This window comes from Suncus etruscus, chromosome 9 (assembly GCF_024139225.1).
Source record: "Suncus etruscus isolate mSunEtr1 chromosome 9, mSunEtr1.pri.cur, whole genome shotgun sequence".
NCBI classification, from domain to species: domain Eukaryota; kingdom Metazoa; phylum Chordata; class Mammalia; order Eulipotyphla; family Soricidae; genus Suncus; species Suncus etruscus.
Genome location: NC_064856.1, coordinates 23820817 through 23848658, shown reverse-complemented (window position 1 = coordinate 23848658; position 27842 = coordinate 23820817). Strand labels below are relative to the sequence as shown.

At 39.7% G+C, this 27842-nt stretch overlaps 1 protein-coding gene across 1 annotated transcript in view; it reads left to right on the top strand.

The window, feature by feature from the left end:
- Positions 1-27842, top strand: part of PTPRT (protein tyrosine phosphatase receptor type T) — a 935630-nt gene that overhangs the window by 107921 nt on the left and 799867 nt on the right. The window contains exons 3-4 of the mRNA XM_049779129.1: positions 3648-3729; positions 14555-14670. Of these exons, the coding sequence (XP_049635086.1) occupies positions 3648-3729; positions 14555-14670 (198 nt within the window). The remainder of the gene's footprint in view (positions 1-3647; positions 3730-14554; positions 14671-27842) is intronic.

The window sequence follows — 27842 nt, the reverse complement described above, 5'->3', positions numbered from 1 at the left end:
AAAAAAAAAAGAAAAGAAAAGAAAAGAAATGAAATATATAGATCCACACCTATAGAGTTTCTTCTTTGTTTGTTACTGAAGTGTAGCCTAATGTATGTGTATTATAAATATTCAAAATAATTCCTGCACATTTGAATGAAAAGTTTATCTTCTAGTATTATTAATAACATCTATTAATACATTGTTATTATATTCTATACAGACTTTGTACCTATACAAAGTGTAGAATGTATCAAATTTTTTCTTTTAAAGTCTAAGTCAGTTTCAGAGTATTTTCAATTAGTATTTTTCCAATAGATTTAAGAGATTTAAATCTTAAATCTATTGACTCTTAAGTCTATCAAACGTTAAGTCTCGATTATATATTAAGATATATATATATATATCTGTCCACTGAATCTTTCTTTTTCCTTTTTCTTTTTGTTAAATTTTTTGCAGCAATTATTTTCTGTTTATTTGTATTTTTTTCTATTATGTGTTTGTTATTTTGAAGGATCCTGAATCATTCTGGTTTAGGTGCTTATTGTCTAACATGCAATTACACTTTATTTAGAAAGTCTGAGATCGTTTCTTTCTTTTTTTTTCCCATAGTGAGAGGACATCCAAATGGTACTTAGGAAACCCAGAGTTCTCTCAGCAAGTTGCTGACAACTAACTGGACTGGAGGTTCAATGTGAAAGTGAGGCTGTGCTACTGCAGTGATAGACAACTGGGTCATCCTGTAGCTTAGAGGCCTCTGAGGTACAATTAACCAGTGCTCAGAAGGTATATGTTGTCAGGAACCAAACCAGGGTATAACTCATAAAGGCACATATTAACCTCCATACTATCTTCCAGGCATGCTTTTTCCTTTATTTTAACACATTATATTTATTATCAAAATAAATATTTTCTGACTTTTTCTTTTGGTTTTTGGTCCACTCCTGGTGGTGTTTAGAGTTTACTTCTGTCTCAGTGCTCAGGAATTACATCCGATGGGGCTCAGGAGACTATACTGGGTGCTGGGAATCAAACTCAGGTTGACCAAATGCAAGACAAGTGCCCTACTCTCTGTAATTTCTCATCAGCCTCATTTTTGTCATTTTTCTAATTTTAATATAGGTGCTGCCAAAGTGAGCACACTTTTATTATTTTTATCTCACAATTTGAATGTATTCATACCACTTATTCTAAAATATATGCCCCATGTACATTATGACTTCCAATATTTTATTTATTTATTTATTACAGTTTGGGTTTCCTTTGTATTATTAAAAACATGTTCTTCATAGAAAGGTCTTTTATTGATTTACCATTGCAGGGAAAGGTAACCCACTCTTAATTTCTAGACATTTTCCTCTACAGGTATCCTAAAACAGTTTGGTTTGTTAAATGTCTCTGGGGAACTCTGCTATCTTAATAAACCCCTCTTCCAGAGTGAGGAAACAAGATAAGATTCTCATTTTGGTTGACTGTTACCACCAAAATCTCTGGGCAGGCACATTTTGATTCAGTGGTAGATTTTACCATCCATGAAGCTGCCTCTTTGGTATGGTTGCTTTCCTCTCCACCAGCTCCCTGCTGATATATATATATATATATATATATATATATATATATGTTAGATTTCCATCCCCAGTAAGACCGTTGGTTCCTTTGGTGTGTACATGGATAGTAGCCACTATAGCATGCTTGTGAGCCAAAGCCTTCTTTGAGCTCCCATTCAGTTCTCAGGAAAATAAGAATTATATTCAGTGATGCTATAGGGGCTGTGATATGGTAAGACTTGAAATTGAAACCTCCAATATAGAAAGTATTGGATCTACTCTATTTTTGCTATCTTCTCAGTCACTGACTATTGACTTCTAAAATCCTAACCTGGAGTGACCATACTATCTACATAAGAGATTTCAGGGTTTTTTTTTTATTATTATTATGTTGGTCCCCTGAATAACCTTATATCACAATCACAGGCTTGAACTGACATTTTATGGACTAAATGAGAGGGTCTGTTTTGTAGATGTCTGAAGTTGTAGAGAGGAAAAATAGTAATTAGTACTAGAAAGTATGGATGTCTGCCAGGGACTGGCCCAGATGTAAAGAACTGAATCAGAGACACTACAAAGATTAAGAAAAGGGAGAGACATAAGAAAAAAGGAATTGGGGGTGGCTCAGAGAGTTAATAACCTCATAGACTGAAAGCCCGATTATTCTCCACATACAGTATATATTGCTTAGACTCGTAATAATCGGGAGAACAATCTTCTTTGTCAAATGCTATATTAATTTGTCCAGACTAAACTTTTATACATCCAAAGGAAATGCATCTTTGTAATAGGCTTTCTTCAGAAAGAGGAAGCAGAGATAGAGAGTTATAGGCTTTCCAATGGGGCAGCATTCCACCTCAAACACCATCATGCTGGATTTAAAGGTCCCATCAATTACTCATGCTGTTTATCTCCTTTTTCTATCTAGTCCCTGATTTATATCTGCTGTGAATAGGTGGATAGTTATTTAAAGGGTAACATTTGATGAGGAACTGGAACTAGAAAAGTAGCTTTTCAATAGAGTTACTAATTTTGAAGAGAAAAAGAGTGGGAAAAGATTAGGGATTTAGGCAAGAATCGTAGCTCGAAGTTAGAATTAGCCAGTATCTTAGGGGACTTGGGACAGTATCCGGATATCGGACCTGGAACAAGTACCTTCAGGTAGACATATAGATTTCAGAAAAGTTGAGGCCTTATGAACCTGAGGAGATAAAAGAGAAATGAATCAGTAAAACAAATTAGGGTTGAAAGTTGTGCTCATTGCAAGATTGAACTTCCAACCTCTGTAGTAGTGAAGAATGAGAATGAGTATGTGACTGTGATTGATTGGACAGGATATGTGTATGGTTGTATTCAATTGGATGAGAATGATTGTATAACTAAAGTGATTGGATGAGACATATGGATGGATACAGTTGATTGGAAGGCCACTGGAATTACAGAGGTCAGTAGCAGTGTTCATGCCATCACATTCAGATATCCTCAGTGAATAGGAAGATTGGTGACAAAAAAGGGAAGAAACATAACATAAAATATAAAACAAAATAAGCAATTTGGGTGAGAATCAAGAGGAAGAATTTGAAGAAATTTTTGTCCTTGGATTCCTAAATGCCAACAATTACACATGAGGCTTATTTTTAAGTGGTGTCATTAGGAAACTTTGATGAAATATGTTCCCTGAAGGACATCAATCAAAACAGGGTAAACTGATTTGCTTATGGTTTTTTTTCAAGGTAAGCTTCTCCCTCACCTATCATAAAAAAGTTGGGATATTAGGAAATAAGCCTTTTTTTGTGCTTCACTTGAAACAACAATGTAAAGATTGGGGTCTCCAGGCCACGTCTGGGTTGTATTTCCTGCATCTAAACGTTAGTTCTGAAATCCATTAAAGATGTTCCATGTGGCTGAATCTTTTTTTGTAAGTCATCAGAGTGTGAGCTTCTTACTTTGTTTGGAAAATCCAAGTCAATGGCCAGGGTGGCCTTCTTGCCCCCTTCTAAAGTCTCTTTTGGGTGGTTCTGATCTAAGCAGAAACTAAAAGGGTTTGGGGGCTGGACAGCTTCCTGTGATGAATGTCTACAACCACTTCTGCGAAATTGACTCCCACCCTGTATGTTGCAGGTGATATTTGAATCCGTCTCTTTGAAGGGTCATCCTGGCTACATCGCCGTGGACGAGGTCCGGGTCCTTGCTCATCCATGCAGTAAGTCTGTTTCATCCTCTGAACACAGCCTTGCTCCATACCAGATTGGGGAGCATGGAAGCAATACCCCAACCCCCTCTGTATTCAGCTGACAAACATGTCTCACTCTCTTTTTTTAATCCTTCAAAAATGCTTACACACTTGATGCAATCAGTCCTGAATAAATCCATAATTTTGCCGGCCTGTTCAACAGGCAGCACCTACAGGAATTTGCCGAGAGTAGCAAAATATCTTTGTTTGAATCTCTCTCCATTATTAAGGGAGTCTAAAGTCCTGATTGTTTATTAGTGGGATTCAGACCACTGAAGTGGAAGAATTAGAGGGCTTTGGAAAGAATATTGTGTAATTGTCTTAAAAAAAAAGAGCAACACCAAAACTGCTCAAATTAGCACACTGTTCACTCACAGGGAAAAGTAGCCGAAAGCTATTAATACTTTAAAAGTAATTTTAAGTATACTCATCAGCTCCAAGTAGGCGTTGGGAGAAATTTCTCACAGCAGTTAGTACTTATGGTGCAGTGTCAAAAGTCCTCAAAGACATCCTACACTTCCATGCTCATCCAGTTTTCGCTGGAACTTCTCTCTCAGCTGTAGTTAGTCTATAGTAGTTGAATGTGTTTGAAGGAGCTCTGATTTCTGCTGGTGTTCACAAAAATCTCAGAGCAGATAGTCCTGAGTGTAGTGGATGAGACAGCATCTTGTCTCATAACACTGGTGGTGGAGTAACTCTCGTCAATGGGATACATTGGGGATTATGACAGTCCTAGGAGGGCTAGTTGGAATGCTAGCACCATTAATTAGTTCATTAGTGTTCTGCAGATTGGAAATTTCTATTAGTTTCTTGGCAGCCATCTACTCCCACGGTACTCCAAGTAGGGTTCTCTCTGCTCACACCTTAGAACCAACAGTCTTGTGGTTGACTTTGGCACAGTTAGCTATTTTTTCAAGAACTGTCAGGTGTCTATGTTTCTCACTACCTTTCAGTTCTCCTGTTTGGGGTCTTCGCTCACTTCTGCCTCAGACATGTGACTTCAAATAAAATGACTCTACTTCTGTTGCAGTGGAATATGTCAGCACCTTGAACATTGATTGCTTCACTCCCCTCATACTCAAAGGCCATTGTTTGACTTGTTATCTGAGAAACTGTCTCTGGAGAATCTTGGGACAAGTTCCAAGTGTTTTGGCAAGACAATATTTGGATAAATGCGCTTGGTGTCTGTGCCAAAGGAACCATCTCTTCCAGAAATCAGCCAGCATCTCAGGGGTACTGAGAATCCTCCTATAGACTTAATTACTCTGAACTAAGGTCCCTCCCTGCTGGGTGTTTCTGAAAATTTCATATTTCATTCATAGGACTCATAACATTTAGCAATGTTTCTGCTGAGCCAAACCTCATATGAAGAATGTTCCAGGAATGCCTCCCACCAGACAGGGTTACATCTCCATGGCAGAGTGACATATTTCTCTCCTTCAGTTCCTGGGAATCGGCATCAGGTGCCTCTCAGGGAATGATATTTGATCTTAGCCCAATGTACTACCCCATTAAAGCACAACCTCACATGTTCCATCTGAACAGAACTAGTTATGAGATGGTCTCTACTGAAACAAGACTTTATTTTTTCCATTAGCCCCCACTCCCATCCTTATAGAGGATATACCTCATCTTCATTCCTGCCTCTGATCCTGTGTATAATGCTTATTGGTAATTCCTAGAAGGGGTATTTCTTTTTTTTTTTAAAGAAACCCTGCCCAGTTCTTTCTGTGGCTCCCTCAATTGTATTCTCAGGAAGCTTTTCATCTCCCCCATGAGGTATAACCTATCCCAGCCATAGTTCTGTCTTTACTTCCAGAATATTCCTGGTTTGCCTTTACCATCCAATACTTACAACTCTCTCAGAAGTCTCAATGGGGGCTAGTGCTCAGTATGTCTCTGGATACCTCAGTCTTCTCTTAGAAAATTCCTTCCATTGGGACTTCAAATGAACTGAGAATTCTCTTAATAGCCTTATCTTCTCATACACAGGAGTGCAGTTTATATGATGATCTGGAATTGCTGAGAGATGGTTACTCAGAAAACAGGTCTTAAGATATAATTCAGGAAGATGTGACCCTTGCTGTGTTCCTACATAAAGTGCTTTGACCAAGACCAATCTTGCTGTTTAGGTAGTTTAAGTTTATGTTTCACAGAAATAAAATATAGGTTTGTCTGGATTGAGGCTGGAATTGGAAATACTCCAGCAAACTATATATACAGATATATACATACTGGCAATGCACTTAGTTTTCAGACAGAGCATACACACATATCCAGGGCCTGTTGGGGTTGAACAAAGAAAAGACCTTTTGGCAAGTACCTGACTCAGTCCCTATCCTGTCTAGCCTTCTACTCATCTTTTTTTTTTAACCAAGTAAGGTATTAAACTTCAGGTCTGTGTCAACACCTGACACAGAAAACACTTAAGTGATCAAAATGGAATGGACCCTTTTCCGCAGGGCTTTAATTTAGTAGAGTGGGTGAATATAGAGAAAATAAATAAGAACCAGTATTCAATAAATGACTGAAAATTGTTTGAGATGATTGTGCTATGAGTGAATGACTGGGATGTGAAAGGGCCCTAGTGATAAGAATAGTCAAGGAGAGCATCTTTGAGGATGTGGTTCAGGTTAAGATCTGAGTTTAAGGAAGCACATAGCAAGATAACTCCTTTAGAAGAAGCACAGGAGATTGAGAAACAGAAAGTGCCGACACTAACAATTGTTTGCTGTGGTCAAAGTATACTGAGCATTGGGCCATAGGAGAAAGAACTGACACCTAGGTTTGGTGAGATAGCTGGTCTTGACCATCTTGGGTTCTGGATATTGTCATGAGAAATATCAGTTTTTATTCTTAGTACAAGGAAATGTCATTGGGGGAATTTATGCTGGGAAATGGCATCTCCTTTAATTATTTAATGACTACTTCGACTGCTCTTTGCAGTTGAACTGAAGGAGAATAGAGAACTAAGAAACCTAGAAGAAAGGAGTCACACATAAGGTGGTAGAAAGCCATCTACTCATCATTTAATATATTCTCTTGGGCTTTTTCTTCCTCTGTGCTAGAACATACTGGAAGAAAGAAATACTTACCCTCTGTGCACCTGGGCTTTTATCAAAATAAAAGATACTGGACATGGAACAGAGACTCATGTTATGATATGATCTATAGCAGCTGGCATATTCTTTGCTCATGCTGTCATAGCATAATCTCCCGTATCAGTTGGCTGAAACAACAGAAATTAATTTTCTCATACTTCTGGAGGCTATATGTCCAAGATGAATATGTGGGAAGTAACAAAACAAAACAAATTAATATACACACACAAGCCCAAAACAATCTCTGCAACTTCAAGAGCAATATTTCTATTACCAAAAGAGAAAGGGAAGTTAGATGACTGGTTAAGTAAAAGTGATTAGTTGTTAAGGCCTAGATAGCACAGTGGGTAGCAGCTGATCCAGGTTTGATTCCCAGCATCCCATATAGTCCCGGGCTTGCCAGGATCACGACCTAGGTGCCCCCCCCCCAAGTAAACAAAAGGAGGGCGTGGTCAGTTGTCTGTTTATGGTCAGAAATTGGACTTTCGGTTGAGATCATAATTTCAACCATACAGATAGATAAGTCAGTACACTTAAAACTTGTTCTAAACCAATGTAATTTCTATTTAAAAACAGCAACATGGCAATTTGGGTTTCTTGTGCAGCCTCTCTTTTTCTTTGGCTTGGATACTACTTTCTTGCTGTGTCCTCACATGTTCTTTCTTCTCTGTCCACAGCATTCTTTTTTTCCTCCAATTTTTGCATGTGTCCAGATTTTCTCTGCTTTGATACCAGCTGGATTGTGAGGATCCACTCTATTAGCATCAGTTTGATGCTAATACAATACAATATTAATACAATCACAGTCTGAATAAGTGGGGATTAAACATTGAATAGGGGGCACAATTCATTTAACAACAGATGTTAAACAGTGCTATGAAGAGACCAAGAAGAGAGTCAGGGAGAAAGTTCAAATAATAACATTTAGCACTAGCATGTGTAAGACCCTGACCCATCATGGCCTAGCAGTGCTAGGTGCTAGTGGCATGAAAGCACTTTTAGGTATGACCTTGGTAGCCTCCAAGTGCCAACAACCTATGCATTACCAGTCCATGTCAAGCCAAGCTCTGCTGGAAGTGATCCCAGACCATTAAACACTGCTAGGTATGGTCCTTATAATAAAATGACAGAGAAGCTGAGTGATTTAAGAAGATAGCAGAGCCATTTTATTCTCTTTAATGAGTTAGATTGGAAGTCAGAGGCCTCAATAATGATGCACACTCAGATTTCTGGCTAAACTAACTGATAGAGCTTAAGGTGTGGACTCTGAGACCCCAGAGTTGTTTTCTTGGATTTTGACTGAATAGAGCTCTGAGGCTGTGATTGACATCCCAAGTCATGCCCCTGGCCTGTGACTTCTAGCAGTATTTGGATCTGGTGATGAATTGCCCTGAATTCCATTGTAGTGTACATGTGTTTCAGATTTCAATCAGAGATTGTTAAAAATATTTCTCTATTGAGAAATATGCATTCTCTTTATATCCTCGGGCTTTTACGCAATCTACTTCTGTCTTCTATTGCATGTCTTCTATTAACATATGGTCAGCATTTATCAATAAGTGATCTCACTAAATATGCCCAAAGTTGCTGGGGAAGCACCTGATTTGAGGTTGTAATTCTCCATTGATTTCAGCGGAAGTTATGACTGCAAATTTGTCTTATAGATTCCAAGCATGCAGTGTAGAAACAGGCAAGCATAATACTCAGAGGAAATTTTTTCTCTTGCAAACAGGATCCTGTAGTCTATATTTTATAGTCCATTTAACATTTCTGGGTTTTTCTAAAAGGGTTGTAGCCATAGTCATAATTCATGGTCTTTTCTTTGAGTTCACCATTAAGTATCTCTGCAGTGATCACTGTGTGCTATAGATGTCAGCACAGTTTTCCACTCCATTTAAAAGTTTCTGGCCACTAAGTTGACTTGGTGGCACAAGAGGAAAAGCATCTGCCTTGCCCTCACTAGCCTACGGTGGACCGCGATAGCACAGTGGTAGGGCATTTGCCTTGCACGCAGCTGATCCAGAACAGACAGAAGTTTGATCCCCCAGCGTCCCATATGGTCCCCCAAGCCAGGAGCGGTTTCTGAGCACATAGCCAGGAGTAACTCCTGAACATCACCAGGTGGGGCCCAAAAACCAAAAAATTTTTTCCATTCCCATCTATGGGACCATGTCACCAAACTCATAGTGTGTCTCGACCACATTTTAATATATATATATACACACACACACACACACACTGTACTCAATCACTCATCAATTGTTTAGCTTCCTACTGAGCACTGTCAGTCTTAAAGAGCAAGAAAAAGGGCACAACAATATATCTTTCGAGACTGCATGGACATCTGCAGGAACTTAAATGTCACCACCAACAAGGAATTTTGTACAAAGTGCGCAACCAGTTTTCTCTTAATTCCACTCATCTGTTTATTCCAATGGGATCCCACTTTGGGGGAACTGGGTCTCAGGGGGCCTTGGTGAAGATAGCATGCTTCAAGCCCCTGACTTGAAGCCCCTGACAGGCTCAGCCTGTCTCTGAGGTTTGCGCTGTTTGACTGATGGTTGATGAAAGGAAGCTAGTGTAATCATCTCTTTCCCAGTAGTGTAGATGCAAGGAGAAGAGCAGTAGAGTTCAGAGGGCTCAGGAGTGAACTGGTAGTGGAGAATGAAGCTTCAAGATCAGAGAGCTGAGTAAAAGGCTTAGAGAGTGGGTGTTCAGCAGCTGGAGGGCATCTGGATGGTTTCCTATGTTGGGAGTATAATGGAGTATGAGATTACAATGACCCCCACATGAGGGGTGTGATTATAACTGGACTTGAGGGACAAGCAGGTCAAGACTGGTAGTGGGAATTTTTCTAGATGACTTACATAAGAGTGACACGTCAAAGACCACAAGCCTTAAGACAGTTTTTTGTTATGTTTGCATAGCGTTTTCATCAAATTTAGCCAAAACTTTAGAATGATTATACGTAAGATCTAGAATTCTACTTGCCTGGAGAAATCAGATGATTGGCTCCTCTAGACTGACTGCTCCCAAAATGACTCCTACAGCTGCACTTAAGTACCTGCTTCTTCCTTTCCAAAGAGCTGTAGTTATACTCCAGTATCCTGGAATTTCCATCTTCATGATCCTGTCGCCTTACTTCTTCAGACCCAAGGCTGGTGGCAGACACTCCTTAGTACTTTACTGCCAGAGTGATGTTTTGGTTTGTTTTTGTTTTGTTACCACTTAATTCATTTACATAACTGTCTGGCTCCTGGATCACGTGGTTTCCACAGCTTTGCTGAATATCATCAGTATTATAATGCTAGGGAAGAGGACCACCTCTGTCTTTTGGTGAATGGATTGACAAGGGAGACCAAAAGGGATTAAGAGTGACAGAACTAAATTAGAGGATGAGAGTCCTTAAAAAGAAGCTGGGAGTGCTAGTCTATATGAAAGGTACATCTTTTTTTAAGTGATTTTTTTTTTACTTAAACACAGTGGTTACAAGATTGCTCATAATAGAGTTTTTTCACAGATAAAGTTGTAATAGAGTTTTTTCACAGATAAAGTTGTTCATGATTGAATTACAGTCATAAAATGTTCAAAATGTACCTTCATCAGTGCAAGCTTCCAGCCAGTAATGTCTCCAGTTTCCATCTCACCCTCCCTGATGCCCCCTTTCCTCCTTCCCATCCTCCCCTACCTGTCTCTGGGGCAGGCACTTTACTTCTCTCTCTCTCTGTCTTTCTCTCTTTCTCTCTCTCTCCTTTTTTGACACTATGGTTTGTACTACTGTTAATGAAGAGGTGCTATGCATATCACTTTATCCCCTTTTAGCACCCAGTTCTTGTCCAGAGTAATCAGTTCCAACTTTCACTTTTATTGTAGAAACCTTTATATTCTTTTTTCTTTTTTATTGTAAGAATTTATTCAAGAGACAAAATTGATTAACACAATGAGGTAAACTAACATAACATAATATAGTGACATAACATAACATATAATATAATTGATATAATAATAATACATGTAAGTCAAAGAAAGTTTCTGATTAAAAACACATTTTTTTCCATAATGGCTTACATATCTTTCACAGTAGTATTTTAGGTACATATTAACATTGAGTCAGGGAAATACCCATCACCAACTATGTCCTCCCCCCATTCCAGTTCCCTTTCTACAACCCATATACCTCACCATCACCCCCTGGGCTGCTAGAGTAGGTGGACCCCTCTTTGTCTGGCTTACTATTAGTGATCACATATCTGTTTGGTCCTGGAAGCCTCCCTTGTTTCCCCCTCTATTTAAGAGGCAGAGCTAGAAAAATCGAGGTATGTGGTTTTGTTTGAAGGCAAGAAAAGCAATAGAATGGGGTACAAAATAAGAGGAAAGAAAAAAGAAGTCAAAAGTCAAATACGCTGAAAATGGGCTGAGTCCCTCTAGAGGCTTCCAACCTCAGTTTGAGAGAGGATGTGAAAAAGGTAATTGAAATACCACAACAATACAGAAAAAAATATCGAATTAAATAACCGGTGAGCACTACAGCAATAAAGACAGGCACCACACAATAGTCTCGGTTCTGAAATCAAATCATGCTCGAGTGCAAAAAGAAAGAGAAAGACAAGACAAAATAAAATAAAATAGTATTGGAGACATCAACTGTAATCTCCGCACCAAAATAAAGACGTCAAAAAATCGATCAATCGATACTTAAACATGTGGAAAAATGATTGTTTTGTGCTTCTCTATATTCTAACTGTACTCTCCACTCTTTGGGTTAAGCTTCCTACTATGGACTGTTCCTCCTAATCCTCATCTTTATTGTCTCTGGATATCATCACCACACTGTCTTTTATTTTTTCTTATATTCCACAGATGAGTGAGGACTAATTCTATGTTTATCCCTCTTCCTCAGTCTCATTTTACTCAACTTAATAATATTCATGTCCATTCAAGTATAAGCAAATTTCATTACTTTATTTTCCTAATGGTATCGTATTCCATTGTGTAGATGCACCGCAGTCGTCCTTTCTTTCTTCCTTTCTTCTTTCTTTCTCTTTCATTCTTTCTTTCTTTCTTTCTTTTTTTCTTTCTTTCTTTTCTTTCTTTCTTTCTTTCTTTCTTTCTTTCTTTTCTTTCTTTTCTTTCTTTCTTTTCTTTCTCTCTCTCTCTCATCTCTTTCTTTCTTTCTTTCTTTCTTTCTTTCTTCTTTCTTTCTTTCTTTTCTTTCTTTCTCTTTCTTTCTTCTTTCTTTCTTTCTTTCTTTCTTTCTTTCTTTCTTTCTCTTCTTTCTTTCTTTCTTTTTCTTTCTTTCTTTCTTCTTTCTTTCTTTCTCCTTCCTCCTCCTTCCTTTCCTTCCCTTCATTCCTTCCTTCCTTCCTTCCTTCCTTCCTTCCTTCCTTCCTTCCTTCCTTCCTTCCTTCCTTCCTTCCTTCCTTCCTTCCTTCCTTCCTTCCTCTCTTTCTTTCTCTTTCTTCTTTCCTTTCTGTTTTTCTTGTCTGTGTGTGTGTGTGTGTGTGTGTGTGTGTGTGTGTGTGTGTGTGTGTGTGTGTGCCATTCTCTGTGGTGTGAGATGATACCTTGTTGTTGTTCTAATTTGCATCTCCCTGATGAATAGTGATGTGGAGTATTTTTCTCATGCCTTTTGGCCATCTGTATTTTTTTTTCTTTAAGAAAACGTCTGTTCATTTCTTAGGAGCTGTACTTCTAATGGCACGTTCCCAGGGGGAGGCCATTTGCCCAGGGTTACTCACAGCAAGAAGAAACATCCCTTTCTAAGACTTCCTGCAGTGTTGTTGGCCTTGGAGTTCAGACTGCTCCTCTTCTTTCTGTAACTTAATGTTCCTTCTTTGCTTAAAATCAGTGGGGAAAGTGAGCTTACCAGGTTACCTTGTGTCTTTCTTAAAGAATTGACTTGGACTGTCAGTTCTCAAAATAACTTTAACAAAATTATATAGACGAGCAGACAGGGAGTCATTCCAGACTACGAAAGTAGCATGACATTGGCAGGTGGGGGAGGGACATTGGCCTTGTCAACTTTGAGAAGCCTACAAAAGAGGTTTATGGGGTCCTAGGATCTTCATCACATTAGACCTCTGGGGCCCAAAACTAGACTGCAGAATGGTTCCAAGGACCTCTCAACTGTAGTCATTTGTTTCTAAAGCTGGGCAGTTGTTCAAAATTATAATGCACAGTTTTACACCATCAAGCCTGTTAGGTAGCATTTGCTGAGCTTCAAGATGTTAAGGACATGGGATAAATGGAAGGATGGGAACAAATACTCAAATGCTTCAGGAGGGGTATGGATGTTAGGACAAACTGCACAGGATCCCTTTCTGTCATTAGCTTGAGGATTCAGGTATCACTAATCACATCCCACTTCCCGGGAGGCTGAGGAATATACAATCTAACTTGAAATGTGAGTATTAGAATCTATCAACACTGGAGTCCTTTTCTTTGTCTTACTAATGCTGTGTGGCGTTAAGCAAATTAAATTTGGAAAAACATAGTTTTTGCTCTCTTACAGAGAGGTGATAAAGTGGGTCAGTGTAACATGAATGTGATGTGATTGGATTAGATAGATCATGCAAAACACTGGTCCCAGGGTTCTGTGTTGGAGGAGCTTCAATAAAGAAGAGCCCCAAACCCTTATTCCTCCTCCTGAATTCTCTAGCAATTCTTATTAGGTACTATTCTGGGCAGAGGCATCTGTTCCAGTTAATCCTATTTGGTTGATGTGGTGGTGATTTTTAACCATTTTGTGTTTCAGCGAAAAAATTCATTCTCAAACTTCAATTGTCAGACACGTATTCTCTATCCTTGGCACTCATTTGGATAAGTTTCTGTCTCCAAAAAAGAGATGAACTCCAGCTACCCAACATAAACTATACATTTAATTGTAGAGCCTAGGCCTTTCAGATGCTTTCCTTTGAAAGTCTCTACCCTTAGTACACTAAGACTCCTTCCTAGGTTTAGAAAGTTCAAAGCTTTGAGTAACAAGTATAGATGCTGTATATAGTTTGAGTTCTCTGTGCCTCTGTTCACACACAATAGGATCAAGGTGGCGATACTACCAAAGGCATTGGTTTCAGTGTGTGTGACACTGACTGCAGAGTAAGCACTCAGTGAAGGAATATCTCAAGTCTCCTCTGCCTTTCTCCTCTGCTGTTCTCCCTTTCCTTTTCATCTTCATCCTTATTATTATCATTACAAGTCTCAGGCTCAAAGTGCCTCATTTCATCTTCCTTTATTTTGCTCACTCTTTCAGCAGGACTTTTTGTGGTAAACTGCCCTCTTACCAACTCAGTCTCCTCTTCTTTATATGGGAGTATTGCCAACTGCTCTGATTATGAGATTTGAACCTTTCAGACAGATGAATTCATGACTTGTCAATTCTCTTTCTGGCTACCTAGTCATAAAAAAAAACCTGTAACTATTCACATTCTAAATTCCCTGAACTTTGAAATGGGAGTATAGCCCCACTCATGGAATTTCCTGAGGCATACATGAGACACCTGTGGGAAGTACCAAGAATAGTTCCTGCCTTATAGTAAGTGAAAGGTTATTAGTAAAGGGTTCCTTTGGAGCTAGGCCACTTGCAGATGCCTACCAGCTCTGCCCAGTGCCCATCATGTGTCTGACAGCAGCTGTGAGGGAATTGGTTCAGGTTGTTAAATTTCGTCTCATGTGCTCTTTGGTTTCTCTTTTAGGAAAAGCACCTCACTTTCTGCGGCTCCAAAATGTCGAGGTGAATGTGGGGCAAAATGCCACGTTTCAGTGCATTGCTGGCGGAAAGTGGTCTCAGCATGACAAACTTTGGCTCCAGGTAAGCAAGGAAGAGGCTCCCTTCTGGTTCCTCTCTAACTCTTGTTTAAGGGAAGAAAGTGTGCCATAAGGGAGGACTTGGTAGGGAAGAAAGTGAAAGGATAATTTTTAAGGTATCTCTTCTCCATATTTGATCTCGTTAAGTTGTGACTTGCATTCTTTTTATATGAGCGTCAGGATGCCAATTTTGTAAGTTGGGAATCTGAGACTTCAAGCATAAACCCTCCAGAGCTAGACTTTTCAACTTTGAACATTCCAAGTTGCCCTAGATTTTCAGAGCTAAGGTAAACATGAGTCTGTGGCATCATGACTGATGGGAACTTGGATTTCCAGTGATCCACCAGTTTTTTATCTGTCAGATAATGTGCAGTGATTTTACCTGGGTGAATCAGAGTGGGTGAATCATCTGTCCCCAGAATATTCTCTTGAACGAGCCAAGCCTTTGTTCTGTGATTCAATAGCTCCCTCAGGAAGTTCTCCAGGAAGGCACGCAGATTGATTCCATTTCAGTCTTTTTTTTAAATAATATTTTTATTTAGGGGCCAGAGTGGTGGTGCAAGCAGTAAGGCATCTGCCTTGAGTGCTCTAGCCTAGGACAGACCATGGTTTGATCCCCTGATCTCTCATATGGTCCCCCAAGCCAGGAGCAATTTCTGAGTGCATAGCCATATCTTTATTTAAGCATCATGATTACAAAGTTGGGTTTTAGTTATAAAAAATAATATGATAGTTATAAAGTAACTATTTTAATATTTGACTGGGTATAGCCACCAAACAAACTAATAAAAACAGTAACTAATATAGTTATAAAATAATAAAATAGTTATATAAAATAATATCCCCCCAACCAGTGCAACCTTCCCACCACCAATGTCCCTCATTTTCCTCCTCCCCCACTTGTTTACCATGGCTCCACTTCTAAAGTTGGGTAATAAAGGATATCTTTCATGGACTTAAAGAAAGGTGTGTGATTTTGAAATCAGACACACCTATAATAGCATCAGGCATGCTCCTCTCCTGTTAAGTGTCAGGACAGCTCATAACTAAGCTCTCAGTCAGCCCTGCAGTGTAGTAACAATATGTGGCTACTTTGTTGGTTTTAGTTTTCCATTTTAATATTCTTCTACTGAAGTATAACAGATTATATATATTTAAAGTGTATACCATGATATCTATGAAATTATAACCACAACCAAAGTAATGGACATATCCATCACCCCTAGATACTTTCTTCTCACTTGCAATCCCTTATATCTACCTTCTAACTTCATTTGTCTCCAAATAATCACCACCAGTCTCTTTCTGTCAAACATATTAGTTTATTCTTTATATGAACAGAATCATAGAGTATATACTCTTTCATTCAGTGTAATTATTTTTAGTCATTTATGATGTTATATATAAATGTAGATTATTTTTGTTGATTGATATCCCTTTGTAGGAATAGACTGCAGTTCTACTTCCCATTTACCTACTGATACAAATGGATATTAATATTGGTGGAGAGAGGTTGTCTTATTTTCTCTGACTATTACCAGAGAACTTGTTCTGAATCTTCATGGAAAAGTCTCACTATGTCCATGTACGTTCTTTTCTCTTTGGTGAATATCTCTAAGTGGGTAACTGGTGTGCAATGGTAGGTACATATCTAACTTTTTAAAGAACTGACAAGCTCTTTTCCAGTAAGTTCCAGCTGCTCTGATTCACCACCACTGGGTGTAATCATTCTTTTTTTTCAGTTATTTGAATTGCTAGACAGTTTTATTTTCAGTTCCCTCACATAACCCTTCATGTGTTCGCATGCTGTTTGCATATTTCTCTGGGTAGATATCTAATTAAATCTTTTGTTCACCAATCGTTTCTTATTATTGAATATTTTTCCTTTATTTAAAAAAAATAAAATCATTGTGATTTACAAAGTCCTTCATAGTTAGGTTTCAGACATACAATGAATCAGAGCCAATCTCCCTACTAGTGTCAACCTCCTTCCACCAATATTCCCCTAGCTTATTTCAGTTCTTGAATTTTGAAAGACTTGTTCAACTAGATACAAGTCTTTGGTCAAATATGTGCTTTACAACTGTGTTCTCTCCATCTATGGTTTCTCTTTTTATTTACTTAACGGTTGCATTTAAAGAGCAAGTTTTTGTTTGTTTTTGATTGGAGGCTATATCCAGCTATTTTCATTTATTAAAAAGACTATACTTTTTTCATATATGTCAGGTCTTGTACATATTTAGCTAGAAGTAACTCTAAATAGCAACTATGTTTGATGCTTTATAAAAAGTATTTAAAAAAATCTGATTCTGGGCTCTGAACTATAGAGTAGAGCAGGTAAGGAACTTCCCTTGCATGTATTTAAAAAATTTTGTTTCTGGGCTCTGAGCCATGTAGTACAGCAGGTAAGGTACTTCCCTTGCATGCAGCCAACTGAGATTGAATCCTCCGTATCCCATATGGTCTCTCAAGGCTACCAGGAGTAATTCCTGAGTGCAGAGCCAAGTGGTAACCTTTGAATACCACTGAGTGTGGCCCAATCCCCCAAAACACTGTTCTGACTTTGCATTGCTAGTAGATAGAAATAAATATATTTTCATATGTTAATTTTGTATTCTTCATACTGATTTAATGTACTATTTCCTTTCAACTGAAATTAATTAAAATAAATAAAACTCATATAGCTAGTCTCAGAAGTCACACTTCAAGGGCAGGATAGATACAGTCACACACACCTAGTGGCCACCATGTTGAGCAAACAGATGAAAACATTGCCAGCACCTTAAAAGTCTTACAAGAGAATAAGATTGTAGTTGTAGGCTTCTAGTTCAAGGATCGGGAGTATTTCTTGAAAGATGTTTATTCCTGTTACCTCTAGCACAATATACTAAAGATTTCTGTTCGCATTTCCGACTGATTATGCTTATGTGCCCCTAACCCATGCCCATCACACATTGTTGATGGCATTGGTAGAATCACTTTACTTCCTGTACTTGAGGCAATTTCTGTAGGGAGGAAAATTCCTGGGGTGAGAACAATTCTAGGGTCTAATGATTCTTTCTTGCTCCATAGAGTGCAGTAGCATGAAAATAATAAGAACACCCATCCTCCTGCTTCCCAGGGTTGCAGACAGTTCAAGAGGGAACCCAGAAAACTTGAATGTGTCACTAGAGAATTGTGTAGTATCATTTTAGTCTGTTAATACAATTAGTAGTAAAAAGCAGCAGGCTCCCCCAAACTTAAGCCATTTCAATGGTGTTACCTCAGTGGGGTTGAGGGAATGAGGCAGGACACTCACAGTATCTTCAGTCACTCTGGGTGGGTTTTCAATTATTTTATTATTGCTCGCATTGTGAGTGGTGTGCCACAAACTCGGATTCTCTCTGTGAAGCATGTTCAAGCAGAATGCAATTAAAGTTTAAAGGACAACAGAACTGTGGTATGTGAGGAGCACTTCACATTGTCCTGTTTATCTGCATTTCTGTGTAAACTAAATCTTTCTTAACAGAGGTTTTATCAGTGACTTACCCTGGGACATAAAATACAAGATAGCAGAAATTTAAAAAGTGAGCCCAAGTATGGAGCAGCACACAGCAGGACAAGTCTTGTTGCCATGTCTTTGTCCACCTCTCTGCCTCCTGTGAATCTCTAACAGAGCCCATAGCTCTGTAGCCTCTTATGAAATCAAGGAAGCTTGTCAGTTACACTGTTCATAGCCACCATGAGTTCAGCACACACATTCCGATTGTTTAGGGACATCTAACTGCTGTTCACACAGAGGCCAGAAAGAAATTGTTCCCAGGGGTCCTTGTAGAGCAGAGGAGTTGGATGTAAGAAGCCATGCATAGATCCCTTGCCTGACTGCAGACACTTTCCTGCAGTGTTGCCATGGCTTGCTTTGCACAGGATGTTCCTTTGTGAAAATTGCAATGCAGGGAGGTGGTTGAAGAGAGTTCCTTTTACGACAGAGATCCCTCTCCATCTGCTGACCAAGACCCATCAGAATCCTTCTGCCATCTTGTTGCTGCAGTTAGAGATCAGGAATATTGGGAGGTAAAGCAGTTAAAAAACTAAATTATTCTTCAATGAATGCTTGCTTCACCAAGTAAGACCAGGCTTAGAGTCACCAGCATGATACACTCTTTCTTCTCAGTGAGAAGTGCATGGTGATGCTTAAGGACCCAATTTTAACCCCACCCTATTCAGCCAAAAACAAGGCTGACTTCCCCTGAGACATTTCTTGGGATTTGTCCCTGCTCAGTCTGGATTGTGCTCATATTTCCCAGAATTATGCTTCATGTCAGAACTTGAGTAACTTAAACTGATTATTTCCTAAGCAAGGAAAACCGGCTTATAGTGGCAGAATCTCCACAATGGACCTGTGGTGGCCTGGTGTTCTACTTTCTTGCTGTCACTTTTGTTGTTGTTGTTGTTTTTAAATTTTTATTGTGACCAAAGTGCATTACAAATCTTTCACTGCATCGTTTATGGTACATAGTGACAATGAATGAGGGGCATTCCCACCACCAGTGCTGTCCTCCCGCCCTCCCTCCGCCCCTATTCCCAGCATGCATCCCACATCTCCCTCCTCTACCCCACAGTATGCCAGTGCAACTGGTCTCCACTTTACAGTTTGTTGTAGATTGAGCATTCATTTCACCATCATTGGAGATAAAAAGGATAAGAAAAAGGGGAGAAAAAAATTTGGTGACAACTACCAAAAAAAGAAAGGAGAAAAGAAAAAAAAAGAAAAATGAAAGAAAAAAGAAAAAAATGAACCCAGAAAATAAAAATAAAAATAAATCTCTAAATAATAACCACAAGTGTGAAAAAGAAAGAGAAAAGTGGAAGAACAAAGAGAAGGTAAATAAAGTCAAAAACTAACAAATCAAAACAAAACAAGAAAAAGTATGGGTGCTGGAGTGATAGGGTTTGGCGTTCCCCCCACTGTTTTTTTGTTTTGTTTTTTTGTTTTTTTTGCATAGGCACAGTAAGCATTGGGGAAGAAAGGGAATTCCCGTGGCCTAAGAGATTCAGGGTTTCTCCATCCTTGAAGCATACCATCATGGGATCAACTCCTGGCTCCATATATACTCATTACCCCATCCCAAAGGCTTTTTTCTGATGCCAGGAAAGTTTCCTCTCAGTTGTGTGTGAGGAAATCAAGCCACTGTAGCTAGCAATCTTGGTATTTGTGCAGGTTATAGGTCAGGGTCTAGGATAGAGTCTCTAGGTTCTAGAGGTTCCTACCCATCGTTGTTGTGGTGTTCAGTCTTCTGTAACACTTGCTCCCTGTTTTTGTTCAGTCCCTAAGCCGAAGCCTAGGATATTCTGGATCCAAAGGTTCTGCTCAGTCTTTGTTGTTCAAGTTGGACCTCTGCAATAAGACATCTTGTTGTTGTTATTGTTTTTTATGTGTCCTGGACTACAGCCTAGGGTGGGGTTTTCCTTATTAATCCCAAGGTAGGCTCTGTTTGGTCACAGTTGTCAAAGTCAGTTTTCTGTTGTTGGTGCTCTTATTTTTCACAGTTCAAAGGACGATAGCTCTTCTGATTTCCATTTAGTGTTAGGTGATGTGATAGGAAAGCCTGGTCTTAGGCCAAGTTTTCCTTTCCTCATTGTCATATCAAAACTGGCACAAGTTGGTGCCAGAGTAGTGTTATAAATCTCCCAATGGAGCTATATAAAATACATATATATGAATTGTTTGTGATTTTGGCTTGGAGTCAGTATGGAAAGTCACGTCCATAAAGACTGACTTTAAAAATCTATTTGAGTGTTATCATCCAAATCTTTGGTATTCCGTTTCCTTTCCTAGGAACCGTCTAGAATGAAGAACATTTTTAGATAATGCTCAAAAAGTATATTTGTCGCACGGGTGCATTTGCACCCTCACAGTTATAAAAATGAGTATTAGTAAGAAAAGACTGCTGCAGGGGGTCCAGTATGAATATGGGAGGAGTTTCCCTCTTCTCCATCCCCCCAGAGCTCAGATGCCAGATCTGGCCTTGAAAGCCAGCTAGGCGTGGGGGGCTCTGGGTCTCCAGGACTAACTGGTCAGTCCTGGGGGCCTTTGGCCAGCTGTCTGTCCAGATTCCCAGCCATGCCAGTAGAAGAGGAGCAGTAATCCTGGCATGTGGCTGCAGCCTTCCTCTCGAGTTTGAAAAAGCATGGGGTTGGAGTTTCCCTCCTCCCCCCTCCCCCAGAGCCCAGTTGCCAAACCTGGCCCTGAAGTTGCTGTCACTTTAAATATAAACAGCAGAGTCACAGATTTACCAATAGTGGAAGCTTTGCCATCTACCAGTTAAGTTGGAGAAATCAAGGCTGAGATTTTGCTCCCAGAAGAGTGGCCAGTGGTGATGTCCTGACAGTTCTAGAACTTGTGCAAAAATGTGTAAATCAAAGCCCAGAGCAATTCTAGCCCTTTGGGTTTATGGGGGGTGGGGAGACTGATACAAGTCAATTTATATTATCTTGTTCTAGGCTTGTCTTGTTTTGGGAGGACTTCTGCAGGTGAATAGAGCAGTATCAGGATCTCTGGTGTAAAACCCTCTACCATAACTTACCTCTTTCTTTGCTTTTTCTTTTTATGGTGTGATGGATAGAACCCAGGGTCTCACATATATAAAACAAGATTCTATATGTATTCCCAGCCCTTAAACTTTCTCCTTCTTCCTCTTTTCCTCTTCCTCCCTCCCTCTCTCCCTTTCCCCCTTCCTCCCTCAGTCCCTTCCTTCCTTCCTTTGCTTTCTCCTTACTTTTTTCTTTCTGTCCCTTTCTCCTTCCTTCTCTTTCTTCCTCTTCATTCTTTCTTTTCTGTCTTCCTTCCTTCCTTCCTTCCTTCCTTCCTTCCTTCCTTCCTTCCTTCCTTCCTTCCTTCCTTCCTTCCTTTCTTTCCTTCCTTCCTCATTCCTTCCATGCTTTCTTTCTCTTCCTTCCTTCCTGCCTTCCTTCCTTCCTTCCTTCCTTCCTTCCTTCCTTCCTTCCTTCCTTCCTTCCTTCCTTCCTTTCTTTTCTTTCTTAGCATCAAACTCAGGTCCTCACATATTGGAGACAAGTGCTCAACTGTATAATTTGCTTTTTTTTTTTTTTTTTGGTTTTTGGTTTTTGGGTCACATCCAGCAGCGCTCAGAGGTTACTCCTGGCTCTATGCTCAGAAATCGCTCCTGGCAGGCTCGGGGGACCATATGGGATGCCGGGATTCAAACCACCATCCTTCTGCATCTAAGGCAAATGCCTTACTGCTGTGCTATCTCTCCGGCTCTAATTTGCTTATTTTTTACATGAAACATTGGTCTCAAATACAGATATATAATTTTTCAAGCATTTTTCCAAGCAGTAGATGGTGTGTCTTCCTTTGGCTTATCTTTATTTAAGCAAGTCAATATTTGGTGTCTTTCGTGAGGAAGGGAAGTAAGGGCTGACATCCAGGACCTGGGTGTAAGTGGGGGAATATGGCAAACAGTAAGCAATTATCACAGAGTCCATCATTTTATCACAAATGGGACCAAGCTACCTTGGGGCAGCAAGGGCACTGCTAAGTGCAGAGAAAGGAGAATGAGTGAAGAGTGAGTATTCAAGAAATGCCCTGAGAATAAGTGGCTGAGTAGAGCTCTGAGGGGACAGACAAAGGAGAGGATGCATGTGCAGGCTCTTTGACATGTGTTCATCCTTTGTCTTGGGCTTCCTGTTCACGGAGGCTCATGCCAGAGCTTCCTTTATTCTGTAGAGACTCTAAACCCCCCCCCCCCCCCATATGAGCCCTGGATGAGCTGTCAGCTAGACATTTACTGGGCCCTTGGGAGAGCTTCAGCACAGAAATCCAAAATGATTTATGTCGACTTTCATTGCTTTGAACTGTTAATAAAGAATAATCAAATCTATTCTTCAGAGACTGCCAAAAGGGGATAAATATGGTCTTCAGAGAATCAATGGGTGCAATTTTAGCAAGTTTCCAATTGCCATACCATGAGACTAGAGTGTCTGAATGTTAAAAGAATATTTCTTATAAATGGATTATGGATTGTCACCTAAATGTTTCCAACTCAGAGATTTTTGGAAATGTTAGAATAATTTTAAGCTGGGAATACACTACTGGACCTGTATTATAATTTTTTGTAGTGCCAGAGCTCAAGCCAGCATGCCAAAAGTTCCAAGAATCTCACATCAATATCTCCTGTAGAATAGGTTTGATGTCTGTTGCATATATTTCCTTTTTATTAAGGATTGTACCTTTCCACTTTTCCCAATTACAAATCAATTGCAAGCTTACATGCACTTTCTGAAATAATGACAGCCATCTTTGGCAGGTGGTATCTTATCGCTTTGTGAAGGAAAAAATGGTATGACACAGGCAGAGAGGATGGCGAATTGTAAAATAGGGAAGCCATTATCAACACCCTGGGTAGCTAATAGGGGAATATGAAAATAGCTGACTCCCCATGACTTTAGGTACTTTCTTGTTTTCCTTTCTACACAGTTCTTGAAGAGAGAGAGAGAGAGGTCTTGCCTCAGGGTGGAAGGATGCTCCAGTGTACTAGGGTCAGACCAATTAAAGTGTCCGATTGGCAGCTCCTGTTCCTGCAGAGAGAATGTGCTCTCACACCAAGCCAGCTTGTTCCACATAAAACAAAGCAAGTTAAGAGATGATGGAATTTAAGTTGTTTTTAAAAAGAAACCCAAGCAGATGAAAGAGAGATAAAAAGAAAGAATTCAAGGCAGGCTGTGGTCACGATGAGAAAGAGATATGATTAGAAAGTGCAATGAAGCAGGGACCCTGATTAGCTGGAAAACGTGTTCATTAAGTGAGAATATGTACATCCTTGGAGCGATGAAGATGTGAATGGATGAGGTCAGGACTCTTGGCTTGGCTAGTAAGTTGTGGGCTGGAGGCAACCCTATATCCCTACCCCATGTCTGAGCATTGTGGGGTCTGAGTCCCAAGCTTCTTTCTCAGAGTGAATCTGAATGGAAGGACCTTCCATTCCTGTGTATTGGAAGCCTCACTTAGCCTTTTTTCCTTTTATGTGATCACTGAAGGTCACTTTAATCTTTAGGCCTCATGTCCAGGAGGCTTCAGATACTTCACTCAAGAAATTGTCCAAAATGCAAATTGTGCAGCATTATAGGAGACTGCCTCAAGTACAACTAAGATGATTCTGATGCAAGCTAATCTTTGAGAATTATTAACTTTATTAGTTTTAAATTGTTATACTCTTTAAAAAGTTGCAGTAGCATTACTTATAGAGCTGTATAAGTTTTAGGTGTATAGTTTCTGGCTCCCCAAACTCTACGTTATAGCATTATGACTACTATTGAGGTGCAAATATTTTTTCATCACTGCTTCTCCTTCCTTCCCCCTCATGTCCCTCTTTGATAACTCAGCTCTGAGTTCAGTTTACAGATTTGTATTCTTTTGTATGTTTTCTGCATTATCTATTTATGCCATATATGAGATCCTCTAGTATTTATCTTTCTCTCTATGATCTATTAAACTTAGTAAGATACCATCTGGTTCCATCTATGTTGTAGCAAAACTCACTTTTTCTTAGGGCTGAATAGTATTCCGTGGTGTGTATGACTCCATTTCCTTATCCTCTACCAGTAGACACTGGGTTTGTTGTCATCCCCACCATCTTGATTCTTTTAAATAGTGCTGCATGAACTTAGGTATAAAATATCTTTTTGGATTAATGATTTTGTGTTGAGTAGATGCTTTGTATTCAAAGCAAAACTGTTGGATTGTACAGTAGATTTATATTTATATTTAATATTTGGGAGAAGGACCACTACTGTAGACCAGGATTTCTTTTCTCTTTTGGTTTTTGGGACACACCCAGAAGTGATTGGGGATTAGCCCTGGCTCTGTGCTTTGGGATCATTCTTGTCAGTGCTTAGGACCATAATTGGTGCTGGGGATTGAACCCTGGGCTGCCATGTGCTAGGCAAATGCCCAACTCATTGTACTATTGTTCTGGCCCTTAAACAGAACTTACTTTTCCACCTGATAACATCTTTGAAAAAGACCTTGAAGATATAAATACATAAAACAACTATGGAAATAAAAAAGCCACTAATAATAACTCATAAATAAATTTATTTGGGGATTGGACAACACTCAGTAGTGTTCAGGGCTTACTCCTGTATCTGTGTTCAGGGATCACTGCTAGTACTGCTCAGAGGAGCATATCTGGTGATAGATATCATACCTGGGTCAGCTGTATGCAAGGCAAGCATCTTTACTTTCTTATTAACCTCAAGAAACTAATTGAAAAAAGTTTTGGCCACACCCGGCAGTGATCAGGGGTTACTGCTGGCTCTGTGATCAAAGTCATTCGTGGCAAGCTCAGGGGACCATCTGGTGTGCTAGGGATCGAACCCAGACGGTCCCAGATCAGCTGCATTCAAAGAAAAGCCCTACCCCTGTACTATCACTCCACCCTCTAAAATTGTATTTAATCCCAGAGCCCCTCCTTCTGTCCATATACATTCAGTTATGAGGCCCCTTGTAGGGTCATATTAGAAATAGGGATTTAGACATAGAGTTGGTTTAAGAAAACTTCTCTATAACCTTGTATAGTATTGGCAACAATAGTTCTCAATAATGTGCTCAGAGAGTCTGTTAACTAAGAATGTTGAGAGACAATGTTTATTATCCATCCTTACATGCATTTTTTTTTAAAACTTAGAAACTCCAAATATCTAGAAACCATCTGGGCTTTTATTAGAGCATTATACACACTATATACTGTGGTCGTTCATTTTTTTTCTACAAGAGGGCCTTGGACACTCTTCAAATAAGCAAAGCAAGTTAGTGGAATATTGCACTCTTGACCCTCCTTCCACTGAATCAGTACAACTATCATAGAGAGGACAGCAGGTGGGCAGTGACTGAGGCCTCATCTCTGGAATCACATCACCTGGACCTGAACCCTAATTCATTTAGCAAAGATGTTCAAGGTTTTGCTTCTTATCCTGCAGCATTGAGACCAGCAGCATTGGCAGTATCTGGGAGTTTACTGAAATAAAAGCTTTGTATTTTAGCAGAGGCACCCAGCTGCAGAAACTACAATTTTTAGAGCTCCCCAAGTGATTTGCATGTACATGAGTGGAAGCTCAGTAATCCAAGGCAAAATGCATGACAAAATCATAAAATTGAGAAATCTATAGAGCCTATCTCATATATCATCATGTATCAGAATCACCTGGAAGGTTTATAAAGCAAACTGACTAAGCTCTAACCCTATCGTTTCTCACATGCTTAAAGGTGAAAAGGCCGCTTAATCTGAATTTTCAGTGAGTTCTTCAGGCCGTGAATGCAGTGGGTCTGGGGACCACACTTTGAAAACCACTGCTCTGGATTCTAAGAACATTATTTTCTCCATACTCACTCCTATTTTCATCCACAAAGAGTGTTATTTCAACACTCTCCCCTTTGTAGTCCCCTCTCTTTTGCTGTTTTGTTGGAATCTTAGCCCAGCCTTCAAATTCCTCTGGACAGAAATTATACCTTCCACACACTGCAGGCTCTTGTTTTCTATTTTGTTAAATAATGAGTACATTTCCAGGGTGATTAATAATAGAACAGGGAAAGGGGGGAACTCAGTCTCCAGGCCCAATAAACAAAATTCCAAAATGGCGCTGAGCCTTGTGCTTCTCTTTCTAGTAAACCCTTTTAACTGATTCTCAGGTGTGGCTCTTTCTCCTTGTTCCACAATTTCTTTGAGAAGCACTTCATAAGGAGTTGAAGAGGGTTAAATAAACTTGGTCATACTAGCACAGTGCTTAGCACATACTACATACTCAAGAATGTGACTTTTACTTATGTTTGAGTAAGTCATTTGAGATTTCATTAAATGACCATCAACTCTCCTTTTTGAAGCTCCTCTATCACGGGGACACAGTGACTTTTCAGAGATATCAGTTGTACTGTTTGAGATTGTCATGTTTCCAATAAAGTCTTTCTGTAGCTACATTTGTTTGGGGAAATGAATCTCCAAAACGGTGCTCTGGGACCTTGCAGTTTCTCCTAGAAATTCTTGGTTAACCAGCTCGTGATACAATGCATAAACCAGAAGAGATGGTCTGCTTGGGCCTTTGCAGTGCCAGGGAACACTCAGGCCTCCCACTGGTGCTTAGAGACCTCCAGGGCTGCACCTGGTAATGTGTGAAAGACCACATGGAGGCAAGGGTGGAACTGAGGTCAGTACATGAAAAGCTTATGCCTTGTACTATTTATCCAGATTCTATAGCTGCAATTTTTAACATTTTATTTTAAGTTAGGCACCATCATTTATAATACTGACAATGATAGGGCTTTCAACTGCATTAAATTTTTTTTGGCTTGAGGGCTATATCCAGTTGTTAATATACAACCACTTCTGAAGGCTCAGGGGACCATTTGTGGTGCCAGGGATTGAATCTGAACTGGCTGTGTACAAGGCGTGCACCTTACCTACTATATCATCTCTCGGGCTCCCTTAGCTGCATTTAAACATAGATATCCAGCCTCTCAGGACAAGGCTCTTTGGACTTCAGGAGACTATAAGAGTGTCTTCAGAGGAGACAGAACTAGAAAAGTGCTGGTTACATGAATGCTCTCCTTTACCTCATGGTGTCTTTTAATGAGCTAGTGCCTTCAGCCACCTAGTATGGTGCACGCCATCTTCTAATACTCCTCTTTCCTCAGGAGACTTCCCTTAATCAAACTGGAGTTGTTATCACCTTCAGCACCTGGCACTCCTGACCAGCAAACAACCCTCTAGCCTGGGCCACAAGTGCTTATACTGTGCCTGAAAATGGGATCACACGAGTGATCCCTTCTGTGGAATTGCCATTGGATAAAGCTGAGGCAAGCCTTCTTTTGTGGCTCCTTGCCTTGTCCCAATCATCACTATCCTTTCTCCAAAAGCATTAAATAAGTTTATTAAGTTTTCTGTTTCTGACTTCCAGGAAACCAATCCAAAACATGGGCTCTAGTACACTGGAAAGTATAGTTCCCTGCTTGGATGGCTCAAAAGGCCTAAAAGATGATGCACTGTAGAGCAACATGAGTCTAAATCACTCCCATAGAGGAAAGGAAGTGCAACCTAAAGTTTTAGAGCAAGGATATTTTTCTATCTAAAAATTACTTCAGGATCTGGAAAAACATCCCCAACCAGCCAGAGTAAGTGCTAA